We start from the raw sequence: 16,677 nt of genomic DNA, 5'->3' as shown, positions 1-16,677 counted from the left end.
TTGTTACACATAAGTAAGGTACTGATTATGTAAAATAAGCTCACACAAATAATCATTACCCTAACTTGTTTATTATTTACTGTATTCTCCAGCAGTGAACACTTAAATCATTTTGCTGCAATTTTTCTATAAACAAAATAAGTCTCTCACTGTAATCACATACAATTTCCTGCAATATGCATTTTTTAAAAATTGTCCTTAAAGTTCCACTTTTTATATTTGTATTTCATTAACATCTCTCTTGACTAATCAAGTTCCCTGTCATTACAGATGCAACCTTTATAACGTGCATATTAAAATAATTATTCCAACACAACCCCTGGCAAGTGATTTTTTGTCAAAACTGCAATCTATTATTTCTTGCTGTGCTGGATACTTTTATATTATGGACAATAAATTGAACAATTTAGGTCAAACAAATAACCTCAAATTTATTAGATTACATTATACCCAATCCTCCACATTCCAGAGATAGACTGGGCATTCAGTAACATACCAGCCACTCCAGGTTCCCTAGTTACATTTATGGAAGTGATCTCAAAATCCTGTTAGAGGACCTCATCATTCATAAGGTGCCTTCCTAACTGATAGCTGTCTGGGGTTTTGCAAATGCTTTAAACCAGTGAGCTATCTCTTGATGGTAGAAGCACAAAACAAGCAGTCAATGGATCTATTTAGTTATTATTATTATTATTATTATTATTATTATTATTATTTATATGCCGCCTTTCTCCCAAATTGGAGCCAAGACAGCTCACAAGAGATGCTCAAAAACAAATAAAACAATACAATTTTTAAACACAGTTAAAACGCTATATTAATGTAACAAGCCAAAAAATGGAAAATCCTTAAAAACATATCAAAGCAAACACCCCAATGAGAAGCCTCCCTGGGCACAATTACATATTAAAAGCCTGCTTGAAAAGAAAAGTTTTTTGCAATTCTATTGCTACAGGGAAGGCACATCACTCTTAGTGTTACAGCCACTCCTTCCATAGCCAATGAAGTTTTATAGGGGTTCTCCCAGTTCAAATGGAAGAGCACTGGGCCCAACAGCAGAAGAGCTCTCACAGAATTCTGACCAACTGGAAAACTTAAAATAGCAGTGAATCCGTTAGCTGCCCCAAAGCACAACACAGACCATTTTAAATTGGTCTGGAGACAAGGATAGGTAAAATATTATAATTTACTCTTTCCACTGAATCCCAACAATTTTTATTGCAGGAGCAGCACATATTTTATTAAACTCATCCTAAACGATCTATTCAACTGTGTTATAAAAAATACTGGGAGCTACAGGTACTGGGTGCAGGGAATACATTCAAAGCAGATGTGGCAAAAAGACTCATCAAAAAATCAGAGCCATTTCCATTGATAGCACACAAAAAAAGTTTTTGAACACCACTGCAGCTCTACAATGTTGGTTTAAATAATAATAATAAAACCCCATGACTTGAGGAGGTAGTAATCCAAAGTGTAAAAGCTCAGGTACTGGTGTTCCATCAATGAGATCAATGCACTATATGAGAGCGTGGGAGAGGGCTTTCTCAGGGCCCATTCCCACTTACCGGAAAATCCATTTCCTGAACTGATTCCTGAAACCTGTTCTGAAAAAACATAGTTCCCACTATATTTGCATCGATTTCGGGAATTGGTTCAGGAATCGACAAGTGGTGGGGGACAGCTTGTTGGCCTGGCTCGTCTCTGGCCTCTCCTGGCCCCAAAATCCCTGGTCCAGCCTCCTTGCTGGCTTCTTTGGCCACGGACTGGCTTCCCTCTGCCTTTTTTTAAATTCCCCGCAGCCGAGGAGGCCGGAAGGAGATAGCAGAGAAGCCGGGGAAAAGCTGGAAAGGAGGTTGCAAGGCTTCTGGCTTCTCAGAGACCGGCTTCTGGCTTCTCCAGCCGTGGGAAAATTTAAAAAAGGCACAGAGAAGCCTGTCAGTGGCCAAAGAAGCCAGTAAGGAGGCTGGACCAGGGATTTTGGGGCCAGGAGAGGCCAGTGATGGGCCCAGCTGGGCCGGGCCAGGCCGGGCCAGGCCAGGGGCCAGTGAGAACCAGAGTGGATCTGAATCTGATTCAAATCTGCCTGGTTTCCACTTGGGCTGAATCAATCTACTTGAAAATAAATTGATTCAGCCCAAAAAATACCCCATTTTCCCAGCGTCTTTTTGATGCGGGTTAAATGGGGAAAAAATGTAAAAAACATGCCCCTCCCTTTCTGGTTCAATTTCTAAAATTGGATTCAGTGGAAACCATGCCACTTTAACCCAGATCCTGATCCCGATTTAAACAGTTGTGGAAACCCAATTCTGGAATGTCCTCCCACTGAATGCATGACTGGCAGCAATACCAGTTTCATTAAGGTGTCAGATAGAAATATGACTATTTATTAAAGCTTTTGGACCTTTCTGATTTATTTCAAATGGTATGCAGTGGGTTTTAAAATTGTTTTAATCTTTTAAACTGGTTTTAACTTGTTAATGTGTTTAATATAGATCAAGATAAAGGTTCACCCCACCAGTTTATGGTGAACCCCCCCCCCTCGCAACTTGGACCACAAGCCACCCAATGTCATATCCATGCATTAAAATAAAGAACACTGATTTAACTATGAGTAACTCCAAAAATACATAGTGCCCCAAAGACAAACTGGAAAAGCTGTAACTTTTAATTTTTTGGTCAATATGATGATTAGCAGATTACAGTGAGGGGTACTCTAAAGCAGAAATATCCTTCTTTAATTCCTGTGACCTACAATTTCATTGTTTGCAAATCCAGTTGAAACATAGGGTGTTTGGTATATTTATCATCAATTTCCCATTTTATCATAATCATGGCCTCAACTAAAAAAAATTATTATATTCAGGACAAATTTTATCCGGCATAATTTAAATGCAAATTGTATTCACTTTTACCAACCCTTGTTATTTCAGTGCCATCATTTTGCTATTTGCTAATTGATACTTTTCAAAGACAGAAAGGAAGCAGAAAGAAACCTTAGTTATCTGGACCTCCCACATTCAAATGCCTGTATATTCTTAGTGTATAATATATTCCTGTATAATATATTGGTCAGTCCTCGTAGATTCATTTTAAGAAGTCTGTATGTTTGACGCATAAACTTGAAGATGTCTTACACTTCCATTGCTGTTTCTTACAGCTATTGTGAATGGGAAAACAACATGTCCTCAAACATTTGTTATCCCCATATCTCTGTTACAAGACCACTGTGTGACTTTGAGGACACCATCTGTCCTTCACATATAATAATTGAGAGCTGGTGGCTTCCACAATGAGGTGGTGAAACTGCAGTTGGGTTTAGTCTGAACTTTAAAGGAGCTAACCAGGGTGCTAAACCTATTCTAGGAAAAGGGTTAAATAGCTCCTTTAAAATCGGTCTCAAATTCTGACCTCATTCACAGCCCCACTAACATGAAAGCCACAAGTCACTATTGCTTGTTTATCATGAAGAGACCCAAGAGACCCAGCCTATGAGCCTAAGAGTGAAGTCACTCAGTCAGCCCTCAGTATCCACTGATACAATCAGTATCCAGTGAGGTACAGTCAACCCTCAGTATCCACAGATTCTGCATTCATGGATTCAAACATCCACAGCTTGAAAATAGTACACTCCTCTAATAAAATTCCAAAAGCCAAACATTGATTTTTCCATTATATATAAGGAACACCATTTTACTATGCCATTGAATACAATGAGCCCTTTCTATCCACTGGGGTTTGGTTCCAAGACCTATCATGGTTACTAAAATTCCATGGATGTTCACATCCCATTAAATACATGGTGTGGTGCAATGGTGTTCCTTATACAAAATGGCAAAATCAACATTTGCTTTTTGAAATTTATATATATATATAAAAAGATTTTCAAGCCATACATGGCTGAATCTGTGGATAGGGAATCCGTGGAAACTAAGGCCTGACTATATAATGAGACTTCAGCATCTATGAATTTTGGTATCCACGGGGAGAAGGTGCTGGAACCAAACCTCAGTGGACACCAAGGGCACACTGTACTGATCCTGGGCATACCCTCCTGATCCTGATTAAGACACCATGTTATCTGGCAGATTGATTCCCTGTAATTGACGATTGTAGCATGTTTTGAATTTTTACTGTTCGTGGACTGTGATTGTATTTTAAGTATTGTATTTTACTGTATTGTATCTTATGATTGTATTTATGGTTTTTATCAGGTTGTAACCCCGCCTCGATCCGAAGGGAGAGGCAGGGCAATATAAATAAAACTTTTATTATTTTATTATTAAAATAAGATTTGTCTGAAGCTTTAATTAATTAAAAAAAAAAAGTTCATCATACTAATCCTAGGTGCTAGCTTTTCTATTTCATTCCAGTAGAAGCATCTCATACATTTGTCTACATACTGTAGGAGATCTAAGGTGAGTCAAAAAACATTTCTCAAAAATAACTCAATTTAATTCTGTGGCATTTTCAAAACCAATAATTTTATTGTGGCACTTCAGCTTTTGTGGCATAGAACTAATTTTGTTTAATGCATTCAGTGAATTCTAATTACACCACAATATAATTGTTAGTGTTTTACAAGCATAATCTATAGCAGATGGATGCATGTTTTTGCCAGCATGATTTCTTTCAATGGCCTTCATGTTCTCAAACCTAGCCATTTCTTTGCTCAACACTGTACAAGATAGAGGAGTTTATCGCACTGGGCCAGGAATGGGCCCATTGCATGCTAAAAAGGGAGCGTTCTGGGGACGGAATGGGCCCCAGAATGCATCTTACCGCACGGAGGAACGCTGCAGCTGCCGCCGGGCATTCCAATCGTGTCCCTGCTCCATCACAGGGTGCGCGATTTGGGAGAACTGTTTCCAAGCATTCTTGGAAATCGCACCCCCTGGAACGGAGCGGGGACACAATTGGAACGCCCGGCGGCAGCTGCGGCATTCCTCCATGCGGTAAGATGTGTTCTGGGGCCCATTCCGTCCCCAGAACACCCCTTTTTTAGCACGCAATGGGCCCATTCCTGGCCCAATGTGATAAACTCCAGAGTATCATCATTTGGAACTTCCAGTGCATGTACCAGTGCACATACAGGGCCATTTCTCACCACCGAAGTGACTGGGGAGTCCACCTCCAACAGTGTCTTTTCCTGGAGTTTCAGTTCGCAACTCTTGTTTCTTGAACCATTTCATAACCTTACTACTGAAGGAAATCCATTGATTTAAAAAAAACAGGAATGGGTGTGCACTTCTTTGAATGAAAGCATTGGCAATGTACAACTTACTAAAAGACACAAGAGAATGTTTATTTCACACCCATGGACAACGTGGCCCAATTTCTGGATTAAAAAATGTTTTCTGCTAAGGAAACATTTTAAGTTAAGTACTTAACAATTTTGACCAAGAGCCGATCAAAGTAAGTCTGTGCTAGACACCATCTTTTTCGTTTTTTACATATTAAGTCCTGATCTCTGACTAGGGCGGCTTACAGACGGGCAGGAGAAGACGTCTTGGAGGTGTATTCAGCTGAATACGGAGCCTCCAGACGGCCCGCCCCGGGGGCATGCTTCAGGTGTTGGGGCTTCCACACGGGGGGCAATGAAGACGCCTCACCTGGGTCCGTTTCGGACCCGTAGCTTCCATACCGCCGCCTCGGAGGACGCCACAAAAAAAGAAGCAGCTTCCGCACGGGCGGCCCAAACCGCGGCTTTTTTTTCCTTTTGCCGGCTGGTGGATGCGCAGCTGCGCAGCTGCAGCGCTAAGCAGTGGCGGCAGAAAGCCTATGGGCACATTTAAAGCGCCCAAGCCCCTTTAAACTTTTTCCCCCACCCTGGCCAAGAACAAAGGTGGTCTCCTGCCAGCTGGTGATCAGCTGGTGTTGGCATCCTTGTCCGCTTGCACAGTTGCCAATGTCACCAGCATCATGGATGCCTCCTCTCCTTTGTTCCCTGTGGTTTTCCTGAAGCTGCAATCCACAGCCACGGCTGTCGCCGCTGCCACCGCCGTCTTCCTCGCCTCCTCTGCCCCCTCCGCCCCCTCCGCCTCCATTGCCGCTGCAATGGAGGTCCCATCATCCACCACCATGACAGCTGTAGACTTGGATGACAGCAGCAGTGATGATGATGATGGCACAGAACAGCGAACGGCAGTGGCTGCCATAGCGCTTGATCAGGCTACTGTTGGCGGTGCTATGGCCCTGGCCAGAGTGGCACGTCTCCACCGATGCTGGAAGGTCCCTGCATCTCAAGACTTGTGGTGGCTAGTCTGTTGGGTCTGATGCTTCCATCACTTTTAATGAAAGCATGCAGCTCCTTGTAAAAGGGTGGGGGGGGGGCGCCCTTCGTAGTACCTCTGGCCTGGGCATCTCTGTATTGTTTGTATTGAGATTTCAGCGACACTCCTCCAAAGTTCTGTTGTGGCCCTTGGCTCTCATGGCTTCTTCCACTTCTCGATATGTGTCAGCATTCAGGTAGGACTGCTCCAGTTTCTGCAAAATGTTTGGCTGGGACCATATAGCTATCAGGTCAGCCGTCTCAGTATGAGACCAAGACGTCCCCCTGCCTTTTTTCGGGGTGCTGGTGGATGGCTGTGCCATCCTGCCTGGTGGCAAAGGGGAGCCGCCACACAGCTGTGCCAGGAGCAGCCGAACTGTGCCCGTTCCCAGGTGAAAATGGCGCAGGAATGTGTGTAGGGGGTCACTTTAAATTCCAAACTTTCCCATATCACTTTCTACAACCAAAACATCCGCCGGCAAAACTTACAACTAGCAATGCATGCGCACAAGTGGCTCTAGGGTTAGGGTTACGAGACTTAAAATGCGCCGCAGCTGTGCCGCAGCTTCCACAGGTGCATGGCAGCCGACGCTGCAATTAAAGCCTGACTGCAAACCGCGCATGTCCCGGACCCCGACCCATTATGCGACGCAGCTGACACGGAGCTTTTAAACCGGCAACTTATATTTGCGGCGTAGCAATTCTGACGTATCGGTGCAGCAGCTTACATACGGAGCTGCGCACGTACGCCGCAAATCAAAAAGAAGCAGAAAAAAGCAGCACCTTTTTAGTGCCGCTTCTTCCCGTTTGGTGCGTGCGGGGGGCGTGTTCATGGCAGCATTCAGGTAAGGCCCGTCTGAAGGCTCTACCTTCATGACGTCATGAATACACCCCTTTTTGCCCATCTGTAACCCGCCTAGCACTCTAGCTAATGGTTCTGAGATATTGTGGTGTGCCAAGAATTCCTTCCAGAGATCCCAGAAAATCTACATTTAATAGCCATGGTCTAATCAGATCTTCCCAGGTTTTTTCTTTCTTTCAGCAATCTTTCTGCAACTCTTTCAGTTCCATCTGTGGAGTCATCCACAGCTTCTTAGAACATGGTTTCTCAGATGTTTCTTAATACAGAGGACTTGCTTGCTAAGAAACCATCTGAGAAATCAGGCTCTAAGAAGCTATTCTCACAACACAGGTCCAACTTCAAGGCCACAGGTGGGATAGATGTAAGGCATGCTACAAGTAAAGTTGCCCAGTTCAATGGGGAAATAGTCTTCATTGGCTACCAGTGTCCTGGATGCTCTGATATTATTATTATTTTTTTACTTTACTCCTATTAAAGATATCACAAAACTCTTTTGCAGGGATAGGAAAAGGAAAAAGACACCATATCAACATGGTTTTCTTTCTCTGACAGTACAATCAAATTCTCTCAAAGGGGTGGAAAGTTTAAATCAAGACACCACCAGAATTCAATGGACATATGTAGGATACAACACGGCAAGCAATTAACAGTACACAGGCAACAGACTCACAAAATACATTTGTGGCCCTGATATGTTGTGTTCCATTTGGAGTCCTATTATCCACTGTGAGAAACCTTGTTCCCATTGTATGCAACATGATGAAATCAGACAAAGTTTCTGGTATGCCCTCTTGTGGCTAACAGAACAGAGCCACCCGTTTTTTCACATGTGAGCCATCATCAGAATGAGGTGAGCCCTGCTTGTGGACATAAGTGTCTAAAGGAAGGTCAAACGGATATTGTTCATTAAAGAGAATGCAAACCTTATAATAACTCCACAAAATTATTTTGGAACAATAGCCATTTGGGTTGGCAGTATTTGGGTTGGCAGGCTGACTGCCTGTGTTACTGACTGGCAACTTACCATTGGAGCGGTGAATACATGTGTGTTGGTTATCACTCAAGAAAAAGCCTTCTTTGCATTGGCATTCATAGCTTCCCATTGTATTGACACAAATCTGCTGGCAGCCGCCGTTGTTATCCAGACATTCATCAACATCTAAAGAAACAATTTTTCTGTTAATACATATATCTACTTACATATGCAAAGACACAAACATAAATATTAATGCAAAACATCATGGCCTTCTTAAACCAGATAGTGATCTGTAGATTATGAAACCATGGCTGTTCAGCAGTACTCCTGATGATCAGATTCTTGATCCCATTTTTAGCCTTGAAAAAGCAAAAACTCTCCCAGCTATGTGCAGTCAGTTGAAGAAATATTCAAATAGAAGAACTTTGAAATAAGAGGGAAATATGCATTGTTAGAAAGGATCTAGAGCAAAAGACAGGGAACTGTAGTGGGCTGGGGTGGTGATGCTTTTGGAGGGAGAGGTGAGTGCTCCAGAGGTCATAAAAATGGGTGGGTGTTGCCCATGATGGAGCTATTAAAAATAGTTGTATACATTTGGTCTATATAGCAAATACATTTCTATACCACTTACTGATGTACTAAGCTGTTTACAAAGTGTAAGCTAATAGCCTCGAAGAAGCTGGGTATTCATTTTAGTGACCTACAGAAGAATGCAAGTCTGAGTCGACCCAGAGCCCTGGCTGATATTGTGAGTGACTGGCTGCAGTACAGGCATTTAACCACTGTGTCACCAGGGCTCTTATATTAATTTTTATTTTGATCTTTGTTTCTTTTCTTTGGCATTTATTTACAGCTTGTGTATGCCTTCTATACATAACCAATGGAGACTGAAGAGGAGGGTTCTTCTAACAAGTTTGTCCATGTGTAACTTAAATATCAAATGATGTGGGTTTTCTAGAAAATGTAATACTGAAAAATGTTCTAAATAATGTTCCCTGTTTTAGGCAAGTTTGATTGAAATGCTAGTTTTAAACAAGTTCAAAGCATTGTATTGGAATATTTGTTCATATCCTATATTTAGCCTGTGAACATGATTGACTGCAGTAGAACAGTCCAGACAACTATTGATAAATGTTGATATATAGGATGTGGATAGACAGATAGATAGATAGATAGATAGATAGATAGATAGATAGATGCACAGGCTTTGGAGAACGGTGTGGAATGGAAGGAAATGGAACGGGGACTTCTGGCAGCATCGGCAGCATTCATGTGGTGTTCTCCCATGTGGTAAAATACGTGATATCCCCGTTCCGTTCCCTTCCCGCTCTGTTCCGTGTCGGGCCTGTTCTCCAGGGCATGTGCGATATGCTCCACAGATACAGATACAGCATTGAAACTTTTTCCACATATATTACTGAAAAAGTTTCTACCCTGCCTCTCTGTAAATGTCACATTTTATTTCCTAATGCTGTTTCCTTTAATATATTTAATTCTTTTGAATGTATACAAACAAGTGTCCTGTATATTTAAATTGTCTTATAAAAATATAAATCTTCATTAAAATGCCTCCCTGTAATATAGAGAAAAGGGAGGAGCATGAGTGTTTGATCTTACACGTAGAACCCACATCTTAAAGAACAGCATTCTAAACTAGAATGATCTGATGTATGTTTTCTACCATGAATATAGCTCTTCCCCAAGCAGTATTCTTGAAAAATTCACAATTTATTATGGTGACAACTTATATATATGGTTGGGGAGAGGGGGAGTCTATCAATGGCTATTAAGTGTTATAAAGCTTTCAATTCCAGATACAGAGGGAATTCATTATCCACAAATTCAACCATTCACATCTTGAAAATGTTTTTTTTTTTTAAATTCCAAAAAGCAAACCTTGATTTTGGTCATTTTATATAAAATAAACCAATTTATTGCCCCATTGTGTATAATGGGTCTTGAGTATATATGGATTTTTATCCACCGGGGGATGGAGACCAAACCCAGCTGATACCAGGGGCCCAATGCATTATATTCCTATGAATCCCAAATACTGGAGTTCTAAAAAGTAGTGTTTTTACACGTTTTGTTGTTGTTTTTTTAAAAGGGAAGAGTGCCATTTTGCTCCTAGTGTGTCAATGTATCTTGCTGGACATTGCTGGAAACACAATGGGGAATTAAATGTATTACAAACTAATGCTGTTAATCCATTAACACCTTTCTAACCCTATATAAAGCAACAAAAGTGGAAAAAATTTGTTTTACAAGTGCAAAACTGAGATGAGCAGTGATGTGCCCAAGAGCATCCAGTGTATAGGATTTGGGCCCATGTGTCTCAATATAAGCATAGTCTGTCCTCTCTCAATATCCGATCTTCCATAAAAGGTATTTGCTTCTGTGTTTGGTCTACCAGCAGCATGACTGGAAGGGAGAGGATGTCCTGAAAAGTTATTCATGACCAGTGCCATGTTTGTTGAAAAATTCAGAAGTCATATTACAAATGCACAGAGCCAAGCTAAAGTGCAGCAACACAGTATCTTCTTTGCATGCAAAAGATTCCAGGTTTTACTGCAGGTAACACTAAGAAACCATCATACCTGAAAGCCTAGGAGACCGTTGTCAATCAGTCTCTGCTACATTAAATTAGATGAACCAAAAGTTTAATTCAATATAAGGCATTTCCTATATTTCTGTCAGTATGATCAGTTCCAATAAAAGACAAAGAAATATTCAAGTGATTTTTAATTTCTCCTAAACATAATAAAGTTTTTAAAAATTAAATGCTGTCTTATTGTCAAATTCTTAAATTTTTTCTAGGTCTTTCCAGGTTTCTTTATGAGTGAGATGCTGCTCAGCAAGATATATTTCCTGTACAGACCCCAGAACATCCTTCTGAAAGCAAAGTTCCATCATCTATTAAAAACAGTAGCCAACTGCTTATCAAATGTCAAGTGTATTGAATTTACTAGTCTGCAATTATCTGTCATCACCGCCATAATGCAATTGGGTACTCATCTCCTTCCACCGTCCTAGCTCCAAGCATTTCAAATTTAGGCAATTTAAATTCACTTAATGGGGCTATTTGTGGAAGCAAATTGTTTTCTGGATCCTTCTAACATAGGCTAAAAAGGAATGGGTATGGCTGTAGCACTTTAAAAATCAATACATAAATGGAAGTATATTTTAAAGGTATTGACACAGCCCTAAGCAATAATAAAATCTTTGTTGCTGACATGCTGCAAACTGCAAGGACAGTTCAGTCTGTCTACTTAGCATCCAAGACAATGACCAGACCCTTGAATTATCCCAAGCCTCTTATAACAACATTTGCCACTCTATATCCTTAAAAACAAAAATTTAAAAGAAAATCTGTAAGACAAAATTCAAATACAGAGGAATTACACAATACAGAACAATGGCAGTTCTGCATTATTGTGTTTTCCCCTCTTCTTTTTCTGGGAATGTCTAACACCAAAAAACATTGTCACCACACAGTGCATTTCTCTCTTTCTATTGCCAATATTCAGTATTAATACTTAGAAAAACACAGTATGATGGCATCACACCAGATGTGACGAGGAAAGGCAGAGAAAAAGTTCCAGGTCTCCTGTGAAACTTTTTTATCTTTACTCTATGGCCTGATCAGGTGCTAGAACTCTATAATAGTGTTTCAGAATGATGATGGGGCAACATCCATTTTTAATGTTCTTCCATTAAAAAGCAACAAGAAGAAACTCTTCCTAGGACAAGAAAGATATTCAGGGGTACCTCTTTGGGGCATACAGCGAAATACAACAAAACACAAAATCCACAATAGTATGGCACCTTTAATTAATCCAATAAAGGCATCACTGTTTTATGGATTTGGGGTTTTTATTATATTCTGCTGCATGCCCAACATGGCTGCTCCTGAATATGTTTCCTGGATTTGCAATTGCCTGGAATATTTTCAGACACATTTTGCTCATCTAGGACTTATCTGGTGAAGATCCAGGAATGCTCCAGCAACAAACCATTCATGGAGATGTCCTATGAATGGATTGTTGATGAAGCATTCCTGGATCCGGCTAAGTCCTGGATGAGCGCGATGTTGTCTGAAAATATTCAGTGCAATCACACAACTTTGTCAGGAAAATGCCTTTTACTCCTGGTTTTTTTTCCCCTGTCTGAAAAATCTCCAAAGAGAAGGATGATGACACTTAAGAAAACAGCATCTGGAATTGTAGTTTGTAGCATGTGTGTTTGGGTGGCTTTAGAAATATTTGCATTTTTGACACTTTCACACGGACCCTGTGCCCCTAACCTTCACAAATGTGAAGCACTGACTATAGTCTCCTACAGTGCCTGCATGACACTGCTATCACTTTCTTCAAACCTTTGTCAAATCCCATTTATTAACATTAAAGTTGTTGTAGTTTCGTATTACTTCTGCTTTCAAGAACTGATCACCATACAATTTGCCATTACCTCTAGACAGCATTTTTTACCTTGCTTTCACATAATTACTTTAATATGTAGACTAAATAGCCATTAGGAAAATAAGAAAAGTATAAGCATTGCAAATAGCCATAGGAGAGTACAACTAGGATACAACTGGGAAGAAATCTCCAGAGAAGTTCAGTAAAAAGGTGCACAATGTACAAATCTAGTCAGAAAAATATTCTGATTGAGAGAGCTTTCACTTGAAGCCTGAGTAACATCCATATTATGGTGCTCACTGAAAGGTTAAGCAATCTAAACCTAATATCTTTTGGTTTCATGACCTCACAATAAGTTTGAAGAAGCCTGTAAGCCTATGTGATTCTCTATTGGCAGAAATCTGCTGCTGGTGATGTATGCTTGCTAGTGGGTGGTAGCTGGTGACAGCCCCCAAAATAGAGTGACTCATGCTCAGGAACAGATGGGTCCAAAGCACATTCATTCATCAGAAGGAACCCCAGAATTTGGCACTTTACTATATGCCAGCCTAAAGATACAGTTGGACCCATTTGGAAAAATGAGATGAAATGGGATGGGACCTGTAGAAGAAACCCATAAACATAAAAACACACACAGGCCTACTTCAAAAAGCTCCATTAGGACTGTACTGCAAGAGCTTAAATTTTATTTCAGCAAAGGGCCACTTGTATAAATCACCAAAATGTGAACTTTTGTTTAATCAACATAGCCATGGATATCTGGGCAACACAGGAAGATCAAAGTTCCATAATTGTGCATGATTATTTATTTTACTTATATGCATACAGTATCTTTATGTCTTTTCTATAAGATGCATAGGACCCATGACCTTCATAAGTAAACTGACTGAGAAATATCAGATATTTTTATAGGAAAATGACAGCAGCCTCTCCATTTCTTTATTTTATTCATGTAGTTGCTATAGTGCAGTTAGTTGCAAAAGAATGTTGTCTCTTCACATTATAAATAATTGTCAAATAAAGATAACGCAGTGGCATGCAAAACATGTAACAGTGTTGATGCAGAACTCATTCCAAACTGAAATTCAATAATAAATTTGGCAAGGGATGAGCTGCAGGGAGGGAAATCAGTAACATTCTAGAGGATCCTTCTTTGCACAGAAAACTGTCAGACTGGTAATGTCTGGGTAACTGGCATGAATCTTTAATATCACTGACCAGCATTGGTGGTTACAGCACTCTGTTAGGCTTTGACATGTGTAGTACAAATGAGACCTTCTCTGATAGTCAATGACTTGTGAGGATGGGACAGGAGAAACCACAATCCTGATGTGCTCAATGCAGGTCACCATTTTTCCATGCAATGGCAAGAGAAGTTCATACTTGCAGCTGCATCTTCAGTGTTTGGTTGCTCTGCTGTGTACCAGTCCTGCTCACAGTAAAAAGCTCTCTGGTGACAAACATGCCAAAACCCTATTGCTAGTCCTAACCAAAGTAAAGCCCACTGAATAAGTGGAAATAACCACATATTTATCAAGTTCCCATTGACTAGTGGCTATACTCCAGCAACTCCATGGTTTCTACAACAGTTAGCCATGTTGTGGCTATCCACAATAAGGAAATAAAAATGTTACTGAAAGAGAAACATCTTTTGAAATCCACAGACATAAGATTTAGCTGCAACTTTCAGTGATTCACACACCATGTTTTTAAGATAGGTGCTTTTCATCCATACTTTAACATTAGTTGTGAGCAATATCTGTGTACCATTGCTGTCTAAAGTGTGGAGCTGCACATACTCAGATCCTAACATACGACACCCATCAATCAGGAGCAAAGTAGTACACAGAAGGAGGACTAAGCAAGAGGCCTATTCTTTCATTTCCTCTTCCAAATATTTTGTGTTTAGACAACACCAAAAATCTTCCAAAACTTGTTTAGCTTCAGTTAACAATATTCAATGTTTTAACATGAGAGGGGGAGACCTTAGTTGAGTTGTTGGATAATATAAAGACAAACAAACATCAGCAAAAGAAACATTCATTAGGGGTTCTTATGACCCACATGTTGCACACAGCTGTCTAAAGGGAGAAGAAAAACAAAGCTAAAAAATAAAAGCTAAACAAAGCTTAAAAAACAAAGCTAAAAAAGAAAAAAGAAAGTCAAGAAAGCATTGCACCCTTTAATCACAGCAGTGATTATGCAATTTCAAACCAATTAATGCTTGTTGACATTTCACATCTGGCAGCTTATGAAATTATTTCCTACAGAACTGTAAATCCTTCACTGGACGTCTGGGGGATGATTATAACATTGCTTGGAAAGAGGGAGAGGGCAGGTAGACCATGCTACATGACTGATTTTGAAGAAGCAAACTACTTTAACGTGCAGAAGCTGAAGTAGACATACACCATCCCACTGAAGAGAAACGTGGCAACAGCTGATGAGCTATTAAGGAGTACTAAAACTGACAAAAACTATCTCATGTTTAAGTCGAGGGCAGGTTTGGGGGCCAAAATTATGGATTTTGATATGACCTGTGGATATGTTAAAGGTAATACTTAGGGGCATGTACCAAAGGATCTAAAGGATGAAGCAAAGGAAAGCAATGCCAAAGAAAATCCCAGTAGGCGTAACTATTTGTGCTCATGCTAAAGGCCGAATGGAAGAGAGAAAGGAGGGTCAGTGCTTCCAGGATGGTTCCTTTTTAAAATAAGAGTTAAAGTACATGCTTATATTGATCCATGGATAAGTCAACTCAAGTTTTTGGGGGTCAATTTTTTGACTAAAATTTCTAGACTTATAGATGAGTATAGACTTATACATTAATATTTGTACATTCTTCCCCAAACTGTTTATGTTTAAGCAGCAGAAAACAAGCTGTGTGCTTAGGATGCTCTTTTCCAAATATTCTATTGTTAGGAATAATTCCTACTCCCCCCCCCCCCCCCGAAGATATTTCAGAAGATTCTGGGAGCAGTACACAATGTGAACTAAATTTATAAGAGGCACATGTCAGACATGTTGAGCCTCACTGACATTTTAGTAACATTTTATGCACCCAGAAAATTTCCTTGGGGTGGTGCACTGCAAGGTAGAATAAATATAGGTGGGCATGCTATATTTAATCAATTTAATTAATTCCTCTGAATAATGCCTTTCTCCCAGAATGGGATCCAAAATGGCATACAATGTTTTAAAATCACAATACAATTTAAAAACGCTGAGTACAGAAGTTAAAAGACAATTAAACAAATTCTGTTTAAAAAACACAAGATAAAAACAAGTTTAAAACAGCATTAACAGAGGCTTAAAACATAACAAAATAAAATACAACAATGTCTTTAAAAGGTTTATCTGCTGCAACACAAAAACTAAAAGCTTTCTTCATCTTCTGATGGAAAGACAGCAGGGAGGGGACCAAATGGATCTCTTGGAGATGCAAGTTCCATAATGTGGGAGCAGCCACCAAGAAGGCTCTTTTTCATATCTTCACCATACATGCCTGGGGTGGTAATGGGACTGATTAAAAGCCTTCCACTGCAGATCCTAGAGCATGGGCAAGCTCACATAGGGAGATAAGGTTTTGGGCAAGTTTTAACCATTACTGAAATAAATTCCAAAGAAACTCCAGCATTTCTCAGGTCACATTATGAAAGCCATTTACCCCTGGAACCCCCCTTTGCTCTTAAATGTGGATGTCCCAGCTCCCCCTCAACATAATATATGAACTATTTTGTTTACTTAGGCGGGTTACAGACCGCCCGTTTGGGGCAGCCTGCACCCGCCTGCACCCGCCCCTTTCCCCGGTGTATCGGGGCCTCAGCTGCCAGAACGGCCCCGATCTGCCACTTTTCAGGCCGCAGGGAAGCAGCAAAAGGCTGCTTCCCCGCGGCCTGGAAAGGGGTGTCCTTGGGGCTCCAAGCCCCAAGGACACCCCGCGATGGAAGGGAGGAGGAGAAAGGGGCCGCTTGGCCCCTTTCTCCTCCGAGTTGCTGGGCGCAGCCATCTGAAGGCTGCGCCCAGCGAGACAAAGCCAGGAAGGAGCTCCGAAACAGAGCTCCTTCCGGGGTCGCAGAAAGGGTGTGCTAGGCGCCCTGGCATGGCCCCAATACGTCACAACCGCGCTGCCTCATTTGGAGGCAGTGCG

At 40.8% G+C, this 16,677-nt stretch overlaps 1 protein-coding gene across 1 annotated transcript in view; it reads right to left on the bottom strand.

Annotated features, from left to right (window-relative positions):
* LOC121931679 (signal peptide, CUB and EGF-like domain-containing protein 1) overlaps positions 1-16,677 on the bottom strand; it is a 299,857-nt gene that overhangs the window by 226,901 nt on the left and 56,279 nt on the right. The window contains 1 exon segment of the mRNA XM_042469659.1: positions 8,158-8,292. Within this exon segment, the coding sequence (XP_042325593.1) occupies positions 8,158-8,292 (135 nt within the window).

Source organism: Sceloporus undulatus, chromosome 5 (assembly GCF_019175285.1).
Source record: "Sceloporus undulatus isolate JIND9_A2432 ecotype Alabama chromosome 5, SceUnd_v1.1, whole genome shotgun sequence".
In the NCBI taxonomy this organism is placed as follows: domain Eukaryota; kingdom Metazoa; phylum Chordata; class Lepidosauria; order Squamata; family Phrynosomatidae; genus Sceloporus; species Sceloporus undulatus.
The sequence above is the reverse complement of the archived record's forward strand: the minus strand, read 5'-3'. Positions and strand labels throughout refer to the sequence as shown.